Genomic DNA, 25,980 nt, shown 5'->3' on the forward strand with positions numbered 1-25,980 from the left:
TCTCCCTCCAAGTCTTTACTTTATTTCCCTGTCTCCAGGGGCCTCATTTATAAAACGTGATTTTTCTGTTCTAAATAAGCTCCCTTTCTGCTGGATTCTTGTTTATTCTCATCTTCCTTTACATCCTTCAGCGATAGATAGACTCAGAACTTGCAGCCAGTCTGGGGCAACCAGAATGGCTTTCATCAGGCTTTTTTAAGAGTCGAAAATCACAACCCTTGGATCCTGGTACCACACCTGGTTGGGACCCTCTGGCCTTGTCCCACTTGCCTATTTTACAGATGGAAAAGGTGTGGTTCAGAGAGGGACACTTTATTTATCCCTCCACATCACTGAGCACCTATATCGTGCCAGGCACTGAAAACCCTAGAAGAATAGGAGTCCCTGCCGGCTGTGTTAGTTTCCATTGCTGCTGAAATTAATGACCACAAATGTAGTAGCTTACAGCAGCGTGAATGTGTCATCTTGCAGCTCTATAGACCAGCTGTCCAACGTGGGCCTCGCTGGGCTCAAATCAAGGTGCTGATGGGCTGCTTTCTTTTCTGGAGGCTCTCAGTGAGAACCTGTTTGCCTTTCCCAGCTTCCAGGAGTCGCCCACATTCCTTGGCTTTGCCTTCGTTTTCAAAGCCAGCAGCATTGCCTCTCTCTGATGCTTCTTCCACAGTCACCTTTCCTTCTGACTCTCACCCCTTCTTCATTCTCTTCTCCTTTTGAGGACACTTGTGATTGGATTGGACTCACTTGGATAATCCAGAATCATCTCCCTACTTTAAGGCCAGCTGACTAGCCACTTTTATTCCATCTGCAACCTTAATTCCTCTTTGCCATGTAAGGTTCCAGAGATTAGGATGTGGGCATTGGGCGGGGGGGAGCATTATTCTGCTTACCACTCCTGTCCTCAGGGAGCCCAGGGTCCACCGAGGGAGACAAAAATCAGCGTGGGATTTGCCATGGGAGCCCAGAAATGAGGACACCTGACCCAGCTAGGGTGGGAGTGGGAGATCAGAGAAAGTCTCCTAGAAGAGACGAGGGGTGACCTGGATCTAGCAGAATGAGGAGTTAGCCTGGTGGGAATGGAAGTAGAAGGCATCCCTGGAGGAAGGAACAGCATGTACAAAGTCCTGGAGGCAAGGGAGGGAACGTGTGTGTCATAGTGGCAGAAGCCTAGGGAGAGCAGTGAGGCTGGAGGTGTGGCCAGGTGCTTTCTGAAGGCAGTGTCAAACCTTTGAGCAGGAGACTGACAAGGCCAGATTTGCATTTGAGAAAGATCACCCTGGGGTCCTGGTGGAGAAATGCTGGAGAGGAGGGAGACTAGAGAAGGGAAAACAGTGAGGAGGTGATTCAGTGGAAGAGGTGATGGGGGCCTGGATCTGGGCGGGGCAGGCGAACGGAGCAGAGAGAGTGGGCTGGTGAGCTGATGGAGGGGAGAAGACTGTTTAGGATGTGGTGAGGGTTGTCTGTGGGCAGGAGAGGCAGGAGGAAGGGGCGGGATGATGGGCAGATTTCTGCTTTAGGAGTCTGACTGGATGGGGAGGCAATCACTAAGGTAGGGATGTGGGGGGAAGGGTAAGCTTAGGAGGGTATTGAGTTAGATTTATGTATTGATGGTCTGTGCCCCGTAAACATCTAGAGGAGGCATCCTGGATGGATGAAGATGGAGCTCGCATCCATCATATCAACGTGTATCAGTTAGTTACTGCTGTGTAATAAACCACCCCAACTGACTGGTATAAAACAGCAATCACTCATTATCACTCATGTGTCTGCATGTGGACTGGGGCTTGTCTCATCTAGGCTGGGCTTTGCTGGTGGCTCAGCTTCAAACTGCAGGTGTGCAGGTCTGCAGGTCAGCCAGGTGGCGACATTTGGGGATGCTGACCTCTCCTTTCCCTCTGGCCCTGACCTGGGTGCCTTCCCCTGTTCCTCTACTCCACCTTGGATCAGCGGATGACATTTGAGCAAAGATCTGCAGGAGGTGAGGGAGTGAGGATGTCTTAAGGGGGAGTATTCTAGGCAGAGGGAACAGCCAAAGGCTGCAAAGGCCCTGAGATGGGATTGTGCCTAGTATGTTTGAAGAAAAGGAAAGAAGGCCAATGTGGCTGAAGGGGGTGTGTGAGTGGGAGGGTGTAGCAGTGGAGTTCAGAGTTAGCAGGAGCCTTAGTTATCTGAGGTCAGGAAGGTCAGAGGAAGTGGCCGCTACCCTTATTATTATTGCTACTGTCACTTTTCATCCTCTCCTCCTGTCCCCCACAGGACCCCCCCTCCTTGGATGCCGCCATCCAGCATGCCCTGGCGGGCCTCTATCCCCCTTTTGAGGCCACAGCACCCACCATCCTGGGTCAGGTGTTCCGTCTCCTGGATTCTGACTTCCGGGGCGATGGACTGAACTTCCTCCTGGATTTCCTGATCCCTGCCAAGCGCCTGTGTGAACAAGTGCGCGAAGCAGCCTGTGTAAGTCAGAGGGATGTGGGAGCAGGGGACAAGCTCTCCCAGAAGGCCAGGGGCTGGAGGTGAGCAGAGAAGGAGGTGGGCTGGCGAGTGTGTTGTTGAAGGGCATGAACTGGGGACGTGGGATGGCTTTCAGGTGTCATTACTTTCTCCAAAAAACACTTCAGCCCCACAAATGGACAGGAAGGTCACTTGGCCCTTTACGCTCTGACATCTAGGAGTCAATCACGTTTGCACTTTGACTAACAGGGAGGGAGGCCAGCCTTGTGGGTTCTCTGGCCCCCAGGAACTGGCACTGTGGGCATCACCTGGCTGTATTGGCTGAAGTGCTGCAGCTCCAATGGAAATAGTAGAGAATGTCCTAGACCTTCCCTGGAGCCCTTGTGGCATCAGGACTCTCACTTTCTTCCCTGGAGACTCCTTAAACCCAGATCTCAGGGAGGCCTCTCCTGAGGCAAAGGGAAAAGAAAAGTGTTTTAGGCAGGACTCACTCGCTGCAAATGACAGATCCTTACTCAGACCAGGACAGGGTGATTCGGACCAAGGCCCGAGATGTTCCGCTGATCAAACTCCTCCGGGACTCTTTCTGTCTCTTGTCTCTGCTTCTACTGCTTGCCAGAATCATTCTTACAGGCTAGGTGTTTCCCAAGGCTGGAGCCCAGGGCAGTACTAGGATCAAAATCCTACTCTGGAGAGGAAAATGAACTCCTCCCCATCGGCTGCAGATAGAAAAATCACAAGGAAGGATCCTGATTGGCCAGGCTCGGCTCCTGTGTCCCTGCTTGGACCAATCACTGTGGCAAGAGGAATGGGGTACCAGGATTGGCCAGGCTTGGATCCTGTGTCCATGCTTGGACCAATTATTGCAGCCAGAGGAATGGGATACCAGGATTGGCCACTCTTGAGTCATACGCCTACCTCTAAGCTCAGAGGGTGGAGACTGTTTTAAGAAAGGGTGGGGAGAGGCCTTTGGAGACCAAAGCCTCAGATGCCCACTGCTAGAACTCACCCACACCCTTCACAGAGTTGCTGACTCTGCCCTACTCTTCTGTTATTCAGTGCCCACCCCTACTGCCCCAGCGTCAAGAATCGCTAACAGCATCTTAGGTCCTACTAGCCTTTCCTGAGTTGCTCATGCCTGTCGGGGACCTGGCACATCGGGAGGACAGATAAGCAGAGGGGCCGTGTGCGTCATTTCAGTGATAGAAAGAAATTGAATGTAGCAGCTAAAAGTTCAGGCTTAGGAGCCAGAATTAGAGATGGTTGGTACTGGAAGGAAATAGATCATTCATTTAAGCTACTTAGCACAGTGCCTGACACACAGAAATAGCTCCATACACATCTACTGTTCTTTTAGGAGAAGGAAGAGTCTCACTGAAACATTGCAGCCAATTTCCACATATCCATGTTGACATCATTTAAGCCATATCCTCCCCATCCTTATTTCTTCTCCCTGACAAGCTGTACAACTGCCTGCTTCCTTTATTTGGCCATTAAAACTGCATTTGCACTGTCTCTTTCCCCATTTCTTCTAGGGACAAGGGTCACAACATTTAGATTTCTTTATTTCCAATTATCTTTAACTTTAATCGTAATTATAGGTGAATTCGTGTCGTCTCAGAGCAGGGGGTAGTAGCGTGGGATTCATGTATGCCCTCAGGAGTCAGATGCCCCAAGTTCAAATCCAGTCTCCAGCACTATGAAGTTGGGGGATCTATGTCACCTCTCTGAGCTTCAGTTTTCTTATGTAGGAAGTGGGAATGTTAATAACACAGGATGTATGTACCTCACCGAGATGATACACACAGCTTAGCCCAGAGCCTGGCATGAAGTAATTGCTCAGTAGCTGCTGGCTGTTACTTTCCCACTGTCTCCTTTCTCCCTCTGAAATAAGAATGGGCCAGCCTCAAAGTCTGCCTTTATAACCACCAGCACCCAGACAGACAGCCACCATCAATGAGGTCTGGAGGGACTAAGGACAGATACAGCCGACTCCAAATGTGAAAGTCTAGGCACAAGTCCTCCTTTCGCTACTTTTCAGCTGTGTGACCATGAGGCAATTCTTTAGCCTCGGTTTCCTCATCTGTAAAGTTGAGGAACTTTCCTGAACTGCCTGCACCACTGAGTTACTGAGAGTCAAATAAGATGATCGTAACAGTCATTTCTATGGTGCTTTGCTATTTGCAAAATACCTCTGGACTGTTTCGTCTCATTCACTGAGAAGGTGATGGAAAGGATGTTGTAAACAGCAGAAGGCTATGTGGAAAGGCTGGAGTAACACAGACTCGTGGGGTTTATGGATATGAAGCTTCTTGGAGACAGCCGAATCTGCAGTGTAACTGAAATGAACTGGTTTATCAACATGGTAGGTACAAGTATGGTCAGATCACATTATTTCCCCAATTAATAACTCCAGGAAGCACCTGCTTAATTAACAGGAAGTTTAGTGTCACCCCCTGGAGGTCTCCTATATACACATGCAAATTATATGAGATTATCCAGGGCTTATTCAATCTGTAGGAATCAGATCAGACTCTTTTCCAAAAGTCAGGTAGAGAAAGACCTGTTGTCAGTCTGGTGGAGCTGTCGTTTCTGTTGTTGCCACGTGGTGTCACTGTTGAACACTGGGTCTGCACAGCCCTGACAGCCCCCTGGAGAGGCCCCAGGATAACTTGCTGTGTCTACCTCTGTAGAGATTTTCTGGCACCTTCTGTTTAACATTTTTTTATTGTTTAGCCTCACCTGCCGTGTTGTTAACTGCTAATGGGAAATAAATAAATAATAAACAAACAGATAAATATTCTGGGTCTGACTTTCAGACCCAGAAGAGCGGAATGATTTTTCAGGGCCATCCAGCAAGTTTGTGGCAGGGTCAGATTTCCTAACTTCTCACTTAGTAGTGTTTCTACTCCACTCTGTAATCTCTCTACTTTACAAATTAGAGAATGGAATAAGGGCAGTAAGTAACGTTTTTTAAAGATTGAAAATCCTACAGTTTTTCAAAAGGTAAATATTGTCAAAGGGAGAGGGAAATAATATTTATTGAACGTCTACTTATTATATGTTATGCATTGTGTTGGTTTTTAAAAAAACATAAATGTATTTATAATCTAACTTGATCCTCATACCAACCCAATAATACCACTATGTATCATTATTCCTATTTGCAAATAGGGAAATTGAGACTCAAAGAAGTTAAGTCATTTGCACAAATTAGTGATTCAGACCTTGGAAGCCACGTCTCCCTGGCCCTAATGGGGAGGGTTTAGCTTGAGCTGGCTTGAGAGAAGTTTTGATAGATGGAGAGGAGAAGGGAGCCAGCAGGACGATCCTCATGGGAAAGGTGCTTGCTAACTGGCGTCTGGCACTCAGAGCTTTTCTCCTTTGGCCCAGTAGGCTAGCAAGTACTTTCAAGGTCAGGGCCAGGACTAAGGTGAGCAAGAGGTGTGGGAGGCACAACATTGAAGGAGGCGCTGCCTCTTGGGGCTGTGTGACTTGCAGGATGCTGAGAGTGGAGCCTCCTTGGATGCTGTGTCCTAGGCACCTTTCTTGCCTCACCTGAGTCCCCGACCCGTTCAGGGTTCCTTCTGGGAGAGGGAAGGAAGCAAACCCGTGGGCGGGGTTTTCAGGGCCAGATTCTCTGATGCCAGCCCCTTCTCTTTGCAGACCCCCTACTCACACCACCTCTTCCTGCATGAAGGCTGGCCTCTGTGCCTGCGGGATGAGGTTGTGGTCCACCTGGCATCCCTCAATCCCCTCTTATTGCGCCAAGGTGACTTCTACCTCCAAGTTGAGCCCCGGGAGGAGCAGTCCGTCTGCATCATGATCAAGTGCCTCTCTGTGGACCTCCACACAGTGGACACGAAGCCTGTTCCTGAGTCATCCTACCCTATACTTTTCACCCAAGCCTGGCTGGAGGCCATCAACAGTGACCTTGAGGGCAGTCCCCTACACAACTGCCTGGTAGCTTCAGAAGACGGGATTGCCCCTGTGCCCTGGACCAAAATAACCAGCCCAGAGTTTGTGGATGACAGACCCCAAGCAGTAAATGTCCTCTCCCCAGCCTGGAGAGCCCTTCAATTAGAGGCACTGGATTTGAACAGCCCCCAGGAGCTGCACCAGGCCAGGTCCCCAGGCAGCCAGGTGCTGCTTGCCCAGAGTTTGGCCAAGGGCAAGGGCAGGACACATGGGGACAAGTATCCAGGACTCATCAAAGTGGAGCAAGCTGGGCCTGGGGAGGTGGGCTTCGGGGTGGACGAAGTGGCCAGCCAGGACTTGGAGGGAGATTATGTGGCTCTCCTGGACTTTTCCCAAGAGAACCGAGGAGGGTCTCCCAGTAAGGAGGTGGAGACATCCAGTGGGTTTCCTTTTGGCGCACAGGAGGAGCTATCTGGAACTAAGGAAATCCCTTTCTCTCAAAGGATACTGCCTCTCTCAGGGGCCAATGGGGGGCCTTCCTTGGAAAAATGGACTTGTGAGAAGCCAGCAAGTTCGGGGGAGAAACCCTGTGTTTGCGACTTGAGGAGAAAGGTTAATCATAAAGTTCCCACCCAAGACTCAGAACACCAGCCCCAAGAGCCCTACCTCAGCGTCCTTGTAAACCCACTGCATTGTGCCTCTGGGCTCGGGCCAGGTGTCTTAGAAGAGCCAGCCCCCTCCAAGACACAGGGACCTCTGGGAGACTCAGAGAATATAGTCCAGTTCAGTCCGGGACCAAAACAAGCGTCCTCTGCCCAGCTGTGCCCAGCTTCCCCTCCTGCTTCTCCAGCCCCTGCAACCAAGATGGAAGAGAGGACCCAACAGGAAAATGGGAGACTTCCCAAGCCTGTGACCAGGCCCTGTCAAAACACTTCCCCCACTCCTGGGCTCAAATTCTCTTTCTTAAAGCGGCAGAGACAAGGCCCTGTGACTCAGGAGAAAGCCTCGTTCCAGCATGACGGGCCCTGGAAAGTCTTGTGTTCACTCTACTCTCCCAAACCCAACCGAGGCAAGTGCTTGGGGAAAGGTAAGTTGCCCACTCACTCAGCTGGACGGGGGAACTGTTCTCTGCATGTGATCAGGTGACAAGGTGGCACAGGCTGTCAGGGGCAGAGACCCATCTGGGCTGGCTCAGTCTCAGGGATTTAGAGCATGGGGTGGCATGTCAAAAGGCTTGAGGTCTCATGGGCCTGGAATTGAGCAAGGTTCTGTGATTGTGTTGAGATGGCCTGAGTCTACACCCCAGCTTGGCCACGCACTGGCTGGGTGACCTTGATCGAGGACGTAACCTCTCTAAGTCCAGGTCTCCCTGTCTATACAATGGGGATCTGTCTGCCTCCTCAAGTTGTTTTGAGGGTCAAAGACACACCAGAATTAAGGAGCTTAGCACAATGCCTGCCCCATAGAAGGAGATCAATATTGTAAGCTGTTACTATTAGAAAGTGAAAAAGAAAACATTTTCCCTGGGAAAATCCATCTTCTGCTTAACACTCTTTGATGTTTTTTTTCCCCAGCTGGAACAACTCAGACCAAAACATCTGGCCCAGACGCTGACTCAGACCCACTGACCGAGGAAAAGGCTGGCTTCCCAGAAGCTTCTGAAAGCCCTCCAGAAAAAGGCCCCGCTCTGAAGGAGGAGCCCCCAGGGCCCGAGCCCAGGTTTGGGGCTCTGAGCATGGACATCTTCCATTCCAGGATAGCATGCCTGCCAGGTCCTCAGGGATTGTAGGGGCAAGTGGAGGTGGAGGGGAGAGAGCTGTGGGGATGGGGAATGGGGCTGGGGTCCCTGAGTACCCTCAGATGCGGGTGGGTATAGGGGAGGCAGGGAAGGTCCTAGAGGCCTGTGTGCTGGATCAAGCCTCCCTGGGACTCAGATTCCATAAGTTTCCAATGAAGGAGGTTAAAGCAATTTCTAGCAATCCATCCATCCATCCATCCTTCCATCTTACTTTCAGCGAGGCCGTCAAGGTGGATGTCTTAGGTCAGGTTCCCTAGAAGCAGAGCCTAAGACAGGGATCTGTGAAAAAGTGATTTATTTTACTGAGGGTTGCTCTCAGGGGAAGGGGAGAAGGGAAGCAGGGCAGGGCAAGGGAGGAGCTAAGCCTGCATGTGGCCTGATTCCCCAGGGCGGGGGATGGGGGACGGGGGGCCGGTTCCTGGAGCATGAATTCCATCACAGAGATGGTTCCATCTTAAGGTTCAGGGGCTGACTTTTGTACCCCTGGATCTGTCAGTCATCAACTGCAGCCTGATCCTGGGATGGGGATGCAGGTGAGCCCATGATCCAGTTCAACTGAGGGCAATTCTTCAGACAAGGGGGCATCTCTAAGCCAATTTACAGCCAATAATTACAGTCTCTGGGGGATGGGTGCTCTGGCCTGAGGAAGGGGTCCGGTTGGGCATCATCCAATACTGAGAGCATTATCACTCCTGTTTAATATTTATTCATCTTTGCAATTAATATTTATTGAGCACCACTGTGTGCCACGCCCTGGGCTTAGCACTGAGGATTCAGCAGGGAACCAAGCCTGCCCTCAGGAAGCCTATATTCTAGTGGTGGAGAAAATTCAACAGGTTATTACAATACAGTGTAAAGAAATTGTGACTGTGGGGCAGTACAGGGGGCTGTGGGAGGACAGATGAGGCCCCTGGCCCAGGCTTGGGGTGGAGGAAGTAATGTGAAGCTCAGTCCTGTAGTATGAGTAGGTGTTATCCATGTAAAGTGGTGGGAATGGTGTTCCAAGCTGAGGGAACAGCATGTGCAAAGTTCTGGCAGCAAGAGAAACCACTGTGCTTTCTGGGAACTGACTGTTCTGCAATTCTCTTTTACTTCATAGACTTCTAAATCTCTGCAGGACACGTCTGTGGGGACATTGCTCTGTCATTTCGAAGCTTTGGGGAGCATCGTCTGTCATCTTCTTGGTCATCGTTGTTGAAGCTCATGCTGTTTATTCCCATATTAATGTACACAGAATCTCACGATCCTTTTAGGGCTGTCATGTTACAGGAGCTCAGGTTTTATACGTCAAAGTCCCTGTTCTTAGAGGCTGGAGACCTTCATTCCAGTTCCAGCTCTACCCCTAGCTCCCTGTGTGACCCTGGAAGAGTCACTTGCCCTCTCTGAGCCTCATGCTCCTCCTTGTGTAAGAGGAGAAGGAGAGGAAGCAGATTGGACCTGACTCGCTGTCACTCTTTCCACAATTACTCTCTTGTAATTTGTTTGGCTTGCAACATATACTGATGGGTCCCAAGTGCCCGAACAGTGCCTGGCACATTGTCGCTGCTCAAAAATATCGGAGTGAATGAACATTCTCCACATGGACGTTCTTTCCATTCCCTTCCTCGACCTCCTCTTCATCAGCGATCTTGTCCTCATTACCCCAGCTACTCCTCCCATGGCCGTCCCCCATAACTCACTGCTCCCTCCCTCATTACTATGTCTCTCTTCCCAGATCGCACATTACCTCAATTTTAATAGCCCTTTTGTCCCCCAGAACTCTCAACCCATTGATCCAACCACCTTTTCACTGTCCCTCCCCACCCTCCATCATGTCCCCACTTCCTCCTTCCCAGCCTGCCTTCCATGGTTCATCAATGTGATCACTTCCTTTTAAACACTCTGATCTCCCTTGCCTTTCTCTTCTGCCTTCGTACCTTCCTGGAGAAATCCCAACCTCAGTTAAATCCAACTCTCTGCCTGCTTCCCCCCCTTGCACCTTTACAGCTGAACGAAGCCAGAAAGTCCGCATAACCACACCGACTGGTTGCCCATTTGATTCCTGATCACTGGCCTCCAGTGGGTACCACTGGTGCCCATGGATCCTGTTACTCTTCCAGAGTCTTGAAAGGTGCCCCCACTGTCCTTCCTGAATGACGATTTCACACCTGCTCCCTCCTCTGACCTTCACCACCATCTCCCTCAGCCTTACTCTCAGTTGATGACCTTCCTTCTTGTTTCACTGAGCAAGTAGAAACAATCAAAAGGAACGTCCACAAACTCCTGCCACCCCATTTAGCTACCTACCTGCATCGGTACCCACCCCCTCAGCATCCTATTCCAGATACAGGGAACAATCCCTCCACTGGTGCACTGCACCTCCCCACCTACTCAAAGACATCCCTCTGGCAAGATTCTCCTCTCTTCTCTACGTAATCACCTTTCCTCCTCTCCATTGGACCATTTCCATAAGCATAAGAGCGTGCCCAGCTTGGAATGACCCATTCTAGGCCCCTATTCTCATCTTTCTTTTACATCAAAACCCCACATAGGAGTTGTCTGTGCTCCGTATCTCAGTACCTCCTCTCCTCTTAGTCTCTCTTCAACTCACTCTAATCAGAGTATTTGCTCCATCTTGACATTGGAGCAGGTCTTTTCAAGGTCACCAATGACTTCCATGTTTCTAGATCCAATCGTCAATTCTCAGTCCTCATCATCCTTGACCCATCAGCAGCATTGGACACAGATGACTGCTCCCTCCTTACTGAAAGGCCTTCTCAACTTGTCTTTCAATCTTTACTCTCACCTGGGTTTCTTCCTATTTCACCGGCCACACCTTCTCAGCCTCCTTTGCTGCCTCCTCCTCATGTCTCAACTTGGAAACCTTGGAGGCTCCCCAAAGCTCAGTCCTTGGACCCCTTCTCCTCTCCCCCTAGACTCACTTCCTTGGCGATCTCATCCCATCTCACTGGTGAATATTTGTTTTAAGTGTTGTCTCTACACTGATAACCCCCACATTTATTTTTCCAGCCTGGACTCTGCCCATGAATTCCATACTCATCTATCCATCCGTGTACTTGATGTTTCTACTTAGATGTCTAACAGGCATCTCTAACTTAACATGACCAAAGATGGACTCCTGATTTCACACCCCCCTGCACCCTTCCCAGCCTTCTAATCTTTCCTAGAACACTAGATCCTGGAGGATTTTCTCTTACACCCTACATCCAATTTGTTAGCAAGTCCTGTCAACTCTTCCATCAAATTATATACAGAATTTGATGACTTCACACCACCCGGGGCCAAACCAGCATAGTTGCTTGCCTATTACAGTAGTATCCTCACTGGTCTCTTTGCTTCCATTGGAGTTTCCTTGTAGCGGAAACAGTCCCCAAAGTCTGTGCTCCAAGATCAAGATCTGCTCCAGGCCAGTCCGTGTGAAGCAGGCATCCCAGGCTTCCCTATTAGGATCTTTCCCTCACCTCCTTGCCTCCTTTCTTCTCCTCAGGTCTCTTCAGCTCCAAACTTTCCACAAAGATCTGTTCTCCGGAAAGAGACTAATCAGCACTAAGGTGTGAATGACTGCTCCCATTCTGAGGGTGGGAGTTACATATTCCTTTCCAATTGTGGTCATAGCAAATTACCAGAAACTCAGTGGCTTTAAAAAACACAAATGTAATATCTTACAGTTCTATAGGTTAGAAAGCCCAGATCTCGCTGGGCTGAGATCAAGGTGTCAGTGGACTGTGTTCTTTTCTGGATACTCTAGGGGAGAATCCATACCTTGTCTTTTCCAGCTTTTAGAAGCTGCCTACCTTCCTTGGCTTGTGGTCCCTTCCTTCACCTTCACATTCAGCAACAGCACATCCCTCTGACCCTTCATCTATCTTGATATCTTTCTCAGACTGGCTGAAGCCAGGAAAGGGCCTCTACTTTTAAGGATCATGTGATTCGATTGGGCCCACTTAGATAATCTAGGCCTAGATTATCTCCCCCATCTCAAGGTCCTACCTTAGTGACATCTGCGAAGTCCCTTTGCCAGGTAAGCTAGCACATCCATGGCTCTGGGGATTCCAGAATGGACATCTCTGGAGCCATGAGTCTGCCAACCACAGGCACAGAGCCTCTGGAGAGGGCTTTTCACAAAAAGCCCCTGATGCAGAAGAGAGGGAACAGGGTCCCAGGGGTTGAGACCTCACCCTGAGCTTTCAGTTGCTCTGTACATATCTTTAAAATCTTTGTCTTTAAAATTTCTATACATTATTATAATTCTTATAATTAAGAATTATATTTACACTTTCATATAAAAATGTATATTTCAATATTTTAAAATTGCTTGCCAGTTAAATTACTAGCATTCCCCCCACCCCAAGACTTGGAGGGAGTGCTTTAGAAGGTACAACAAGTTTTTCAGTGCCTTTGGGTAACACCACCCACCACCTCCCAACCTGCTGTCTCCATTTCTTCCTGAGATCATAACCCAATGTGAACAGCGCAGCTTCCAGCCAGGCTCTGAGGTGCTAACGATGGTATTCCTGGCACCAGCTGTCAGACGGGGTAGCATCTGGGGCAAGGGGGCCTTCCAGGTGTAAGCAGATCAGGTGGACAGCTGTCCATCACTGCAGTGCACTCAGACGGCATCTTGCGTGCTCAGCCGGCCCTGGCTGTGTGCAGAGCCCTGTGCCAGGCAGAGCTTGGCGGGGGGACCAGACACTTGAACTGGTCACTGTGTCCCAGTATGGAATGTCCTGAGTGCTTGAACCCTTTGCTACTCTAAGTGTGGTCTGGGGATCAGATACATCAGCATCACGTGGAGCTAGAGAGAGATGAAGAATCTCAGGCTTGCTGGACCACAGTGTGCATTGTAGCAAGATCCCTAGCACAACAAAGTTTGAGAGGCCCCACTCTGACCATTTATTCATTGGTCAATTCCTGACATTGATTATTGGCTCCTGTCCTGTGCTGAGCACTGGGATATAAAGAGTTTGAGCCAGTGAACACCCTTAAGGAGCCCTCAGTCTTGCAGGATCTAAAAGAGGCCTAGGTTTGCTGGGGGAACCTGGGGTGGGAGAAAGGTCTCTCTAGAGGGCAGGGAGGATGTCTTCCTGGAGGAGGTGGCATCTCAGCTGGACTTTGAAAGCTGAGGAGAGTTTCACCAGATGGAGAGGGGACAGGGAAGGGAACCTCTGGCAGAAGGAACAGTGTGAACAAAGGTGGGGAGGTGGGAAAGGGTCAGGCTAATTTACGCAGTGACAGATGACCCATTCCAGCTGAGCCATTGGTGACAAGGAGAGACATAGTGTATTAGTCTGCTAGAGCCGCCCTAACAAAGTGTCATAGACTGGGGGGCTTAAACAACAGGAATTTATTTTTTCACAGTTCTGGAGGCTAGAGGTCCAAGATCAAGGTGTTGGCAGGGCTGGTTTCTTCTGAGCCTCTCTCCTTGGCTTGTAGATGGCCATCTTCTCCCTGTGTCCTCACATGGTCTTCCCAATGTGTGTCTGTGTCCAAATTTCCTCTTCTTATAAGGACACCAGTCATATTAGATTAGGGCCCACCCTAATGGCCTCATTTTAACGTAATCACCTCTTTAAAAACCTTATCTCCAAATGCAGTCACATTTTGAGGTATTAGGGGGTTAAGATTTCGATATATGAATTTGGGGGGAGAGGACACAATTCAGGTCATAACCCAAAGTATATGAAATGAGGCTGGAAGAGTGTGCAGATCCTGGGGAGACTTAAGTGCCAGGTTGAGAAATTTGTGCTTTCTGCATGAGGCCATGAGAAGCCATGGAAGGTTCTAGAGCAGGGGAGTAGCACCACTGGAACTGTGATTGAGCTCCAATACAGCAGACAAAAACTCATCTCTCGGTGTGGTCCAGGGTCAAGGACTGAATCAGGCATGACCCCCCACCTTAACTGGCAAGTTGGGTACTGTGGCAGACGGGGAAGCTGCTTCCTCTCTCCAGGCCTCAGTCTCCTCATCAATAAAATGGGCCCAGGGACATAATGTAGCATTTCCTGACCTGAGGGACCCAATGGCCCTGAGAGGATTTCAGAGGGATATGTACAAACATCTCTAACTTTGCAAGTTATGTAATTTTTTTCATGGTTTAATTATTTCACTTTTTAAAAACTTTCTTTTATGAATAAATTCAAACATAGAGAAAAGTAGAGACTATAGGATAATGAAAACCCACATACCCATTACTCAGATTTAATAAATCTTAACATTTTGGCATGTTTCATCTTTTTTTTTCCCTGAAGTATTTTAAAGTAAATTACAGATCTTCATAGTTTACCTGTAAATATTTTAATGTGCATCTCTTAACTACAAGGACATTTTGCCTAATAACCACAGTGTCATTAAGCACACCTAAAAAAATTAAAAATAATTCCTAATACTACTCAATACCCAGCTCATATTCAAATTTCCCATATTGTCCCCAACAAAAAGTTTTCCTTTTGGAATTTAGTATAAATGAATATTAGGAAAAATCAAACCCATGATATCAAGAGGATATAAAAATATATATATACATATATATGCACATATATGTACAAATATATATATTTGTGTGTATATACAAATGTATATATCAATGTATATATTTTTGCATAAAATGTATATACAAATGTAGATTTTTAAATTTTTAAATTTTAAAATTTTCAAACATGTGAAAGAAAGAATGCTCTAGATGGCTTCACCCCTGTGTAAGGCAGCACTTGTGAAGGTGGTTAAGTTTGTCCAAGGCTTCATGAGCTACATAGGGTCTCACACACTTACACACTGTGGAGGGTTGTACCCACATGCAGTAGATCCTGCTCATCGCAGGGTGGCCTTGAAAGAGGTGACTCTGGGGGGCAGGTCTCCGAGCCCAGGGTGCAGGACAGGCTCAGTTTCCAGAGGCCTGGGACTCTTTCCCCCTGTACTTCCCCTTCCCCGCAGCGTAGACAGGCTGTGCTGACCCCCTGGGACTCAGACTCTTGACCCCTGTGGGGAACACGGAGCACCCTGTCCTGATTCCTGGAACAGGAAATAGTCGGTGGAGAACTCATGGCTGGAAGTCAGCAAGAATAAATAGTGAGCTGGCAGCCACGGGCTGCACACGGGGGGCTGAGATGAGGACAGAAATGATGATCGTTCTAACAACTGCTTTTTATTAGGCCCTTGCCCTGTGTCAAGCGCTTCTCAGGAACTGTTTCATTTAGTCTTCAAAATACCTTCATAAGTTCAGTATTGTATCCTCCCCACTTAACAGATGACGAAACTGAGACTCAGAGACACACTGACTTGCCTAAGGGCACACAGCAAGTCAGTGTGTCCCTTAAACATGGGTTTAAGCTGGGACTTAAACCCATGTCTGTGTGACCCCAAAGCTCATTCCGTGAGCTTCGTTTCCCAGGTTGCCCAGTACAGAGGGTGACCAGAGGAGGGTGAGGCTGCCTCTGCATGGAGGAGTGTTTCAGGGATGACTTTTCTGAGGAAGTGGCTTTTGAGCTGGGTCTTGAGGGATGAATAAGAGTTCAGAGTTCACAGGGGGAGGGGAGAAAGGGTATTCCAGGCAGAGGGACCAGTACAGGCAAAGGCTTGGAGGCCACAGAGCAGGTTCCCGTAGAGGGGCTCCACCAAAATTCTCAGTGTTTGTGCTTTCTCCTGTAGGAGGTCGAGACAGGGCAGGGCGGCCCCTGCTTCTGGTGTCAACCACCAAGAGGCCCTGGGAGGCACCATGGTGCACGGCCTCAGAGGTCACCAAGCTGTTCTCCTACCTGTGCACCATCCCCAGGTAAGGGGCTGGGCTAGCCTGACCACCCCATCCCCCCTCGACCTCTCAGTCCAGAGCCCAGCACCAGGTAGCAGATGGAGAGATCCTTCCAGCCAGTCATCTGTTTCCAGAGCTGGTCCTGAGCCAGATGCTGGGGGGAAAGCAGGACAGACTTGGTCCCTGCCATCAGGGCGTTCACAGGCTGGCGGGGGAGGTGGATGGTGTGCAAGAAACAGACATGGACAAGCAGCTCTCAGGGGTGTTAATGTGGTGAAGAAAACAGGGATGTTGTAGATCAGTGGTTCTCAAAGTCAACAGGCATCAGAATCATCCAGAGGTCTGTAAAAACAGATGGCTGGGCCCTACCCCCAGAGTTTCTGATTCACTAAGTCTGGATAAGGACTGAGAACATGTATTTCTAACAAGTTTCCTGATGCTGATGCTGCTGGGCTGAGGACACATTTTGAGAGCCACTGTTGTAGAGTGAGAAGAGGGTGGGGGGGGCAACTAATTTCAATTGAGAAATCAGGGAAGGCTTCTCTGAGGAGGTGATAATTGAGCTGGCATATGAATTATAAATATTTTTGAACAAATGAAGGAAAAGGTGAATGGATGAATGAATGAATAAGTGAGAGAGTAAAAGAATGAATGAGTGATGAGTGACCAGGCTGATTTCTAACACCTCGCCTTCCCTCCACCCCCCCATTCGGACTTCATGTTTCACTGGCTGGGGAAGAGGCAGCATCTTTCCTCTGAGTCCCAGCCCCCAGCCAGAGCGGTCTCAGAGGTGGTGTTTGCTTGGGACTGTGGCTATAGATCCCAACCTAGAGGTTCTGCTGCTGGGGTAGGGGGTGGAGGGACTGATGGAACCCTTTGGAACCTTCTCCACCCCATAGGAGCCATCACCACCACCTGCTGGTCACTGAGATTTTTCTTCTTGTCCAAAGTGGAGTGGCTTTTCTGGTCTGAGGAAGAGATGGAAACCCCCATTCTGTGCTAAGTGTCATGGTAGACAGAATGCTGGAATCCCACCAACTTGCTGTGTTACCTGTAGGAGGTAACCTCCCCTCTCTGAGGCTTCCCTGAAAAAGGGGGATGACTAAGTGGGCTCTGAGGACCAAGCGTGGTCACAAGAGGTGGGGGTGAGGTGCAGCGTGAACTGTGCATGGGGTTCTCGTATGCTGGGCTGGCTTCTCCACTCCATTGCTGGGCACCTTCCCTGGGCCAGACTTCATGCTGGGCCATGCTAGGGACCCAGATACTCCTATATTGGGCCTTGACCTCTAGGGGCATCCAGGCTGGTAGTGGAGGTAGGTGGAGAAATAAACCTCTCTCCCAGCATGGGCATAGCGAGAGGCAGGTGAGGTGTGGAGCACGAAGTCGGAGCCCTGGCCTCACCTCCGAGAGCCTCCTCTCACTGTCTGCTATAGCACCGCCGTGTACCCCCCAGGATAGGGATGACAGCAGACATTGACATGCCTGTTACTCTGCGCAGTCCCTGAGTACTTTACAGTAATGAATCCATCAGTCCTCAGCACAGCCTCCTGAAGCCCGCACGATTATTATCCTCCCAGACAGGTGAAACAGCGTGCCCGGGTGACTGCCATAGCTCCACCCCCGCACTGGCCACCTCTGGTTTTGTCTGTGAACTGGGTGGTTGTAAGGCTTGAAGGCCGTTGGGGGTTATTTTCCCAACTTGGCTGAATGGTCAGGGCACTTGGAAGCATAGACTCCCTGGCCCCACCCCCAGCCTGCTGGACAGATTTCTTGGGGGGGTGGAGCGGGGGTGGGGGTGAGGAATTGGTATTTTAACAAGTCCTGCAATTGGGCCACTTTGGAAAACCCTAAGGTGATCACTGAAAAGTGCACTGTGAACCCATGAGGGTGTTTTGGCTGCAAGTAACTAATTACAATTCAAAATGTCTTACCTGCTAAGGAAATGTATCAGTCTGTATCTCTGCCTTATGTCTCTTTGTAAGAACTTTTTTACGGAGAGGATATCTTTCCCAAAAGCCCCCAGCAAACATCCCCTCACAGCTCATTGGCCAGAAAATGTCACATGTTCCCTATCTAAACCAATCATTGGCCAGGGGAATTGGGTCTACTGTGGGCCTCAACCAATCAGAAACTAGCCCCTGGCGGAGGGGGGACGTGATTATATGGAGGGAATTGGATTCTTGAACAAAGTGAACCTTCTGCCCACACAAAAGGGGTGGATGAAGGTTAGGTGACTCCTACTGCAACTGGGATAGTAACTTATAGTTCATGATTATTAGGGTGTAAGAGAGAGCTGTGTGAGGTACTGTGGGAGTGCCGAAGAGGGAATAACGGACTCTGCCTGGAGAAGAATCATGGAGGGCTTCCTGGAAGTGGTGTGTGTCAGGGGCACAGGGAGGCACTGGAACTTTGTCCCATGGGATGAAGAGTTCACCAGTAAATCCAGGCTTCTAGCAGCCAGTTTCCCTCACCTTCCACTAGGTCCTTCCCCCTCGAGGGCCCTAGTTCATCCAGCAAGACTGTCAATTCTGTTTACCACCCACAGGCCTGAAGATAAAACCAAGGGGCTGGCGGTCGTGATTGATGCCAGGAAACAGCCCCCACATCCTGGTCTGGTCAGTGCCTTGCAGGCCACCCAGGTGAGTGGGAGGCGGACAGCCTCAGCCTCGCAAGTCTTGCGAGCACCGGGGGCCTTAGGATATTCACAGATCCTGAGAGGCTCAGAGCTGAGACCAGGAACCCAGGTAGGGAGTCTTAGCTGCACATAACAGAAACCCCAGCCCAGCCACGCTTAAAGACAAAGGTCATTCATTGGTTTATCTGACTCGACTGTCCGGGAGTTAAACCCAACTTCAAGTATGGCTTGATTCAGGGGCTCAAATATTGCCACCAAGATCGGGTTTCTATCTCCCTATTTCTGGCCCCATTCTCCTGGGAGAGTGCCCTTCTCAGCCAGGTCCCCCTCTTGGTGGCAGTGTGGTTCCCTGCAGCTCTAACTTCATATGGGCTTTCATTTAAGTCCGGTAGGAAAGAGTGATTCTTTTCCCAGAAGTCTCAGTTTCTTTGTGTCTCCTTAGCCCAGATTCGCTCAGCTGTCCATCCATCAGCCGATCTCTGTGTCAGGGGAATGTGACATACTGATTGGCTTAGGCTTAGCCAATGAACTGAGAATGGGGGAGGGAAGAGATTGCTAACTCACCAGCATGGGCAGCAGCGTAAATGGAAGTTTGGCATATGCTCACCTCATGACCTCCACGCCCAAGTCCTTCTCCCTTTACAGATGGGGAAACTGAGACCCAGAGTGGGTGGGGCACCTGGGAAGTTTGCAGTCCAGCTTGGACCTGCTGTTCTCTTGACTTCCAGTGACTCCCAATAAGTCATTTGACTCACCCTCCAAATACGGATCCAAGCCCTCCATACCGCATAAGGGTCCCAGCCATGGGGAACCCTCACCCCATCCCTGTGGCCCATTTGCCTACGTCTTAGCCGGGAGGCTCAGTGAAAGCCTAGGCGGATCAGCTCTGAAATGATTCTCTCCAACAGACTCTGGTCCCAACCTCCATCCGTGCTGTGCTCTTCCTGGGGGAGCAGGAGGCCGCTCTCCAGCTGGAGGCATCTGACATCCAGGTGAGGGCTGCGGCGGAGGGGAGGTGGGCTGGAGCTGAGCTGGGGTGAAGAATGGCAGAATTCACAAGCTAGGAGAGGCCCTGAAATAATCAAGCGTAGGTCCCTTAGATACGAGTCCAGGATGCTACAACTCTACTGCCCAGCCCCCAGGGCAAGCATTGCCAAATCAGCCCCAGAATTATTTCTCCCTGGCAACCCTAGCAGCTCCCGGTGGGCACGACCACGTGATTGAGAGCTGCGTGCAGCATGAAACCCACTTGAAAGCTTCATCTTGTCAACCCCTCCTCCCTTCTTCTCAGATGGGGAAACTGAGGTCCAAGGCCATACAGCAAGCTAGAGGGGCCGTTTCCACACCTCACCTTGCCCTTCCTGTATCTCTCTCCCTAGTTTCTCTCAGCATCTCCAACTTAGATGCTAAGTTGATTCAGGGCTTCACGGGAAAGAACACTGCAGCTCCCTTTAATCACTGCCATGTATCACGGTCACGAGCGTGGGCACCCTGCCCTCTGCCCTGTTTCAGGAAATTATTTTATTTAATTTATTTATATATATATTTTTTGCGGTACGCGGGCCTCTCACTGTTGTGGCCTCTCCCGTTGCGGAGCACAGGCTCCGGACACGCAGGCTCAGCGGCCATGGCTCATGGGTGCAGCCGCTCCGCGGCACGTGGGATCTTCCCGGACTGGGGCACGAACCCATGTCCGCTGCATCGGCAGGCGGACTCTCAACCACTGCACCATCAGGGAAGCCCCAGGAAATGATTCTAAAGGTCTCCTTCTACCTCCTGGTTAACAAAGAGGCACATTGTAAACTAGAGATGTACTTTTCAAGCTTTTAGGTGCCTATGAATTTCTTGGGGATTGTCCAAGTGCAGGTTCTGATTAAGTAGCTCTGGATGGGAGCTGGGATTCTGCATTCTAACGTGTTCCTAAGTCATGCTGGTGCTGCTGGTCCGTGGACCACACTTTAAATACCAGGCATGAAAAATGGGCTCCAAAACGCCACAGAATTCTCCCCATCCCAAGCTTAGGTATCTGGAGCCATTCATAGCATAAAGCCTCAAGCATCACTGCCTGGGGAGATGCAGTCACCTAGTCCCTGCTCCACGTCTTAGGGGATACTGTTAGGATTTGGTGACCTTTCTCAACAACCCCAAGAAGATAGTACCTTGATGGGTCTCCAGAGAACAGTACAATGATTACAAAGAAGTTACAAGACATGGGCCAGCTTCAGTCTGTTTGTTTGATTGCCTGGACACCTGTGCTGGGAAGGAGCCCAGCTCAGAAGGAAGGAGTTCCGTCATTGATTAATGTCTGCCTCGGGCACAGGCTAGGACAGTGGCAGTACGAATCCTGTTTATTTGCCATTTCTTACCCAGGGTGTGGTTCTCAATTTTGATTTGTCAGAGTTTCCGGAGAAGATTCCTTGCCCAGAAACCATCTCTTAAAGCCAAGGCCAGTCTTACCCATGGGAAGTGGAGTGGTGCTGGGGCGTGGGTCTGGGCAGGACCTTCTCAAGCATCTGTCTCTACACTGAGTCCCCTGGTCCTTCTGACTTGCTTCTTTGTCTGCAGGTAGAGGTGCTGACCTCACTGAAGGCCCTCAGCCGCCACGTGGACCCCAGCCAGCTGCCCATGGCCCTGGAAGGCCCCTTCCCCTACTGCCACGGTGAATGGGTGCAATTCTTCCAGGTATCTACCATCACAGCCTTCACCCCCCACCCTCACCCCTTCTGTTTCTCCCTTCACCGTCCTGCCCCATGGATCCACTGAACTTATCAGGTTCAAAGACAGTCATTCAACAAGTGTTTACAATGAGGGTGCAGAGTGGTGTGACTAAGAGCTCAAGCTCTGGGGCCAGGAGTCCTGGGTTTCAATCCCAGCTCTGCTGTGTGACCTTGGGTAAGTTACACACCTTCTCGGAGCCCTCTTCCTCAGTGACGAAATGGGGCTGATGTGAGGCTTGAGTTCATGTGTGTAAAGAGCTTAGAAGAGTGTCTGGCACATGCTAAGAGTGATGTTAGTGTTAACTGCAAATACATTTACAGACATCTGCTTTGTGGACACACAAAACTCGGGAAGCTTGGGGTCTGGTGAGGGAGGCAGATGTGCTCCCTTCTGTAAGAGGGAGGAAGTAAGGAAACTTCCAGGGCTGGGCTCCTTTCCTGTGTGACCTCAATCCTTCCTCACCGCAACCCTGCGAGGGGGCACCTCATGCCCAGTTTAACACATGAGGATGCATAGGATGGGCACAACTTCCACAGCCACACACAGGAGCTTATGGGCTTAAACCGCACCAGGACCAGTGCCCATAGTTGCCCGCCCAGGGCTTTCTCTAGACCAGGGCAGCCCGACTGCGGCACTATTCACATTTGGGGTCAGATAATTCTTTTCTGGGGGAGCTGTTTGTGCACTGTCATGTGATTAGCACCATCCTTGGCCCCTACCCACTCTGACAACAGCATCCTCCAAATTATGACAACCAAAAGTGTCTCCAGACATTGCCAAATGTCCCCTGGGGTACGCAACCATCACGCATGGAGAACCACTGGTCTATAGTCTAACGCGGCTGTTTGCTTATTTGCTTTCGGCCTGGTCCTCTTCTTTTTAAGATTGGGTCTATTTTTGAATAGACCCTGTGTTCAAAATTCAAATGGTACAAAAGGGTATATACTGAAAAAAATCTCTTTTCCTATTTGTCCCACAGGCCCCCAGTTCCCCTCTCCAGGGGCCTCCAATTAATCCAGGGGCCTTTGAACTATATTTTTGCTTTAAAACCTTCCCTTTAAATGAAATCTTACCTATAGAGCCAGCATATAAAACTGGTAATGAGGATGAGTATCGGTGCTATTCTAAGTGCCTGGCACAAATAAACCCATTTAGTCCTCCCGCAAGCCTCTAAGGCAGGAAATGGGGAAATGATCCCATTTTGCAGAAGAGGAAGTAGAGGCACAGAGAGGTTAAGAAACTTGCCCAAGGCCTCAGAGATAGTAAGTGGTGGAGCTGGGCTGAAGTGGGACCCGGAGAGGATGTCCTCTACCCCTGCCCTCTCACCCCCTCCTACCATTCCCTCTCCCACAGGCCTGGGAGTAGGTCAGGCCTGTCTTCTCTTTTTCTCTCTCATTCCCAGCATGAGTGGTTCTCAAACTGTGGTCCCTGGACCAGCAGCATCAGGGCCACCTGGGAACCTGTTAGAAATGCACACTCTCAGGCCCCACCCCAGAGAAACTAAACCAGAAACTCAGGAGGAAGGCTCAGCAGCCTGCTTTATAACTGACTTTCCAGGGGATTCTGATGCAGCTAAAGTTTGAGAACCACCACCCGCGTGTCCTCCTGGTGGGAGGAGGGGAGAGGCACCCTCTCCACTGGCCCAGGCTAACATCTCCACTCTGGCCTCCTTTCCTGCAGAAGCTGGACCCTTTCCTTGCTGACCTCCGCCAGGCCTCCTCGCTGCTAAAGGCTTCCATCAGGGAGTTTGAGAAGGGTGACCCCCCTGGAGGGGTGCAGGTGAGACAAGAGCCTGAGGTGGGGAAACCACACCACATCCCTTATTTCATGGACCAAGGGCTCAGTGAAGGGGCTTTGTTTTCATTCATTCATTCAACCGATATTTACTGGGCAGTCACCATGTGTCACGGCCTGGAGACCCAGCCTGTGGCAAATCGACTTGTCCCTGCCCTCGTGGGGCTCATGGTACAGTGCGAAAGGTCATAATTTAAAAAATAAACAGAAATGGACATGTCATTACAAGTGATGCTGAATGCTGTGAAAGTAAGATTGAGAAAAATGGGGAAGGAGGGTATAGAAGTTGAGCCTTGAAGGATGGGACGGAGCCATGGGACTTGGTCTGTGCTTGGTCTGTTCAGGAAGAGCAAGGAGGCCAGTGTGGAACAGAGTGGGGGAGGGGAGGATAGAACGAGAGGATCTTCTGGATCCACGGGGCTGTATCAGGGAGGAGTTGGGTTGGGATTTGATTCTAAATGGGCAGAGAAGCCGCTGGAGAGTTCTAAGCAGCGGCACTGGGATGATCAGATTGACACTTTGAGATCCATCTGGTTGTCATTCAGAGAACAGACTGTGGGGGGAGCCAGAGTGCCGCAGAGAGATCAGTAAAGAGGCTGGGATGGGCGTCCCAGCAAGAGATGATGGTGCTTGGACCAGTGAGGTTGCCACGGTGATGAGAGGAAGCTCGGCTTGAGGAGATGTTTTAGAGACTTTCTGTAGAAACTTGAATGCCAAACTAGGGGAGTCAGGCGTGATTGGGGTGTGGGGAGCCCTGGAAGGTTATAGAAGGAAAGTGGGGATTGAGCCACAGGCTACCTCCCTACCCTGGCAGGAGGCCTCCAGGTGTCTGAGCAAGTCCAAGGAGCTGATGGAGGCTGTGCTGAGGGACCCAGGCCTGTTGGGCCTCCAGCGGGAAGGCGGAGCCACCCTGGCCAGGCTGCGACAGGAAGGCAGCAGGCTGAACTTCAACCCAGACATCAGGTACGGACACCAGGCTTTTCCTTCCCCGCCCCATCCTATTCCCCAGACTGGGACTTGGGGCTGGGGTCACTTCGCTGAGAGGACACATAGGGTGGGCTCTGAAGATGCCCAGGATGGGGTGTTTGCCGGGCCCATATCCTGGACGGAGGCCTGATCACGGGCCCCCAGCCTATACCTTGGCAAGTCCCTTCTCTGCGGCCCCTCCTCAGTCCAGGCATCAGAGGACAGCACCCCCATTTCTGGTCACTGTCATGGACCAGGGATGCTCTCTGACCCAGACACTGGGCTGAGCCCCTTTAAGAGCCCACCTCTTACTCCTCAAAAGACCATGTGAGGCTCACATCCTCCTGTTTGGCTGATAAATACCTGAGGCTAAGCGAAGGGAAGTAACAGCCAGACCAGCTGAGCACTAACCCCTGCACTGCCCTACCCTTCGTGGCAGGGGCCAGGGGAACCTCGTGCTGTGCCAGGGTCACAGAACCACAGAGCAAGAAATACGCATTCCTAGAAAGAACCAATTTTCTTAAATTTAGGAGTGGGGTGGAGGAGAGGTGCAAGTCAGGAATTAAATCAGCCGGTAGTTGTATATATTTTATCTCTGTTAGAATGAACACTACTACAAAGTTTGCGTAATCCAAGAACATTTTATTTATTTAACCTCCTCCTCTCAACAGCACTTAGTATGAACACAGCATTGTTCTGAGGGCTTTAAGGATATTAATGTGGTTAATTCCCACCCACGAAGGGGCTCCGAGTATTATCCTCATTTTACAGTGGAGGAGCCTGAGGTTCAGGGAGAGGTTAAGTGACTTGCCCAGGGCCACACAGCTGGATGTGGTGGGGCTGAGACTTGAACCCAGGCAGCCTAGCCCAGAATCTTGAACACACCACTCTGAGCTCTGCCCACAGAGAGATTCATGCTGATGTGAGCGCTGGGCGGCAGTGGACCCTGGTGCTCGGTGTGGAGTTGTCCTCACTGCCCCTCACACAGCCTGGTGGGGCTGGCACTGCCTTTCCCAGCATGCCCCTGCCTCACTGACTGGGCCCCCAAGCCCCTTTGGTCCAACATAGGCCCCTCCAGACCGTTGGCCACCAGCAGCTCCACCAGGGAGCGCTGTGGTCCCGCGTGAGCCGCTGCGTGTTTCTTAGGCACCTCCTGCCTGCCCGGCCCGTTTCTCCCTCCCTTTGCCAGACAGACTGGCATTTTCCATCCCGTTCACGCACCCTGGGTGCTCACCCCTTCCATGGAAGGGCAGTGACCTGTGGGAAGCTACAGTCAGATAAGGAGGCTTAGGGCAAGGCTCCCTCCAGGAAAACGGGCTCTCCTTCCATCTCCTCTTTTTCCTTTTCCTTCTAAAGGACCCCAAGGGCAGAGGAGGGTGGGGTGGGATTTGAGGGGTGTTGGGAAAGCCCTGAGATTCCTCCTTTCACCCAAGTTTTTCCTGAAATCCCATCTGCATCCCTTCATTTATGTCTTGCTGGCCTTGATCATTTTTTAAAATCATGTGCAGAAAAGGCCGTGGACTGAGTTCCAATTCAGACTGCCATGCGTGTGAGTGAGAACCTCTCTCTGGAGGATCAGTTTTCCTATGTGTAAATGTTTTCCTATCTGTAAAATAGAGGTCAGAGTGGAGAAGTGTGTTACAGCCACTTGTCATCATTGCAATAGAAATAACAAGCGCTTTGTAAATAAGTTCATTTGTACCATTTTTTTAGATTCCACATATAAGCAAATGAACTTATTTACAAAACAGAAATAGAGTCACAGAAGTAGAAAATAAACCTGTGGTTACCAGGAGGAAGGGGGAGGGAGGGATAAATTGGGAGATCGGGCTTGACATATACACACTATTGTATATAAAATAGATAACTAATAAGGACCTACTCTATAGCACAGGGACCTCTACTCAATACTCTGTAATGACCTATATGGGAAAAGAATCTAAAAAAGAGTGGATATAC

General features: G+C 50.2%; 1 protein-coding gene across 1 annotated transcript in view; it reads left to right on the forward strand.

Moving 5' to 3' along the window:
- KIAA1755 (KIAA1755 ortholog) overlaps positions 1-25,980 on the forward strand; it is a 71,968-nt gene that overhangs the window by 37,850 nt on the left and 8,138 nt on the right. The window contains exons 3-11 of the mRNA XM_060123863.1: positions 2,254-2,451; positions 6,115-7,453; positions 7,941-8,138; positions 15,809-15,932; positions 18,454-18,547; positions 19,452-19,535; positions 21,109-21,225; positions 22,942-23,040; positions 23,870-24,018. Coding sequence (XP_059979846.1) covers positions 2,254-2,451; positions 6,115-7,453; positions 7,941-8,138; positions 15,809-15,932; positions 18,454-18,547; positions 19,452-19,535; positions 21,109-21,225; positions 22,942-23,040; positions 23,870-24,018 — 2,402 coding nt within the window. The remainder of the gene's footprint in view (positions 1-2,253; positions 2,452-6,114; positions 7,454-7,940; positions 8,139-15,808; positions 15,933-18,453; positions 18,548-19,451; positions 19,536-21,108; positions 21,226-22,941; positions 23,041-23,869; positions 24,019-25,980) is intronic.

Source organism: Lagenorhynchus albirostris, chromosome 15, assembly GCF_949774975.1.
Source record: "Lagenorhynchus albirostris chromosome 15, mLagAlb1.1, whole genome shotgun sequence".
In the NCBI taxonomy this organism is placed as follows: domain Eukaryota; kingdom Metazoa; phylum Chordata; class Mammalia; order Artiodactyla; family Delphinidae; genus Lagenorhynchus; species Lagenorhynchus albirostris.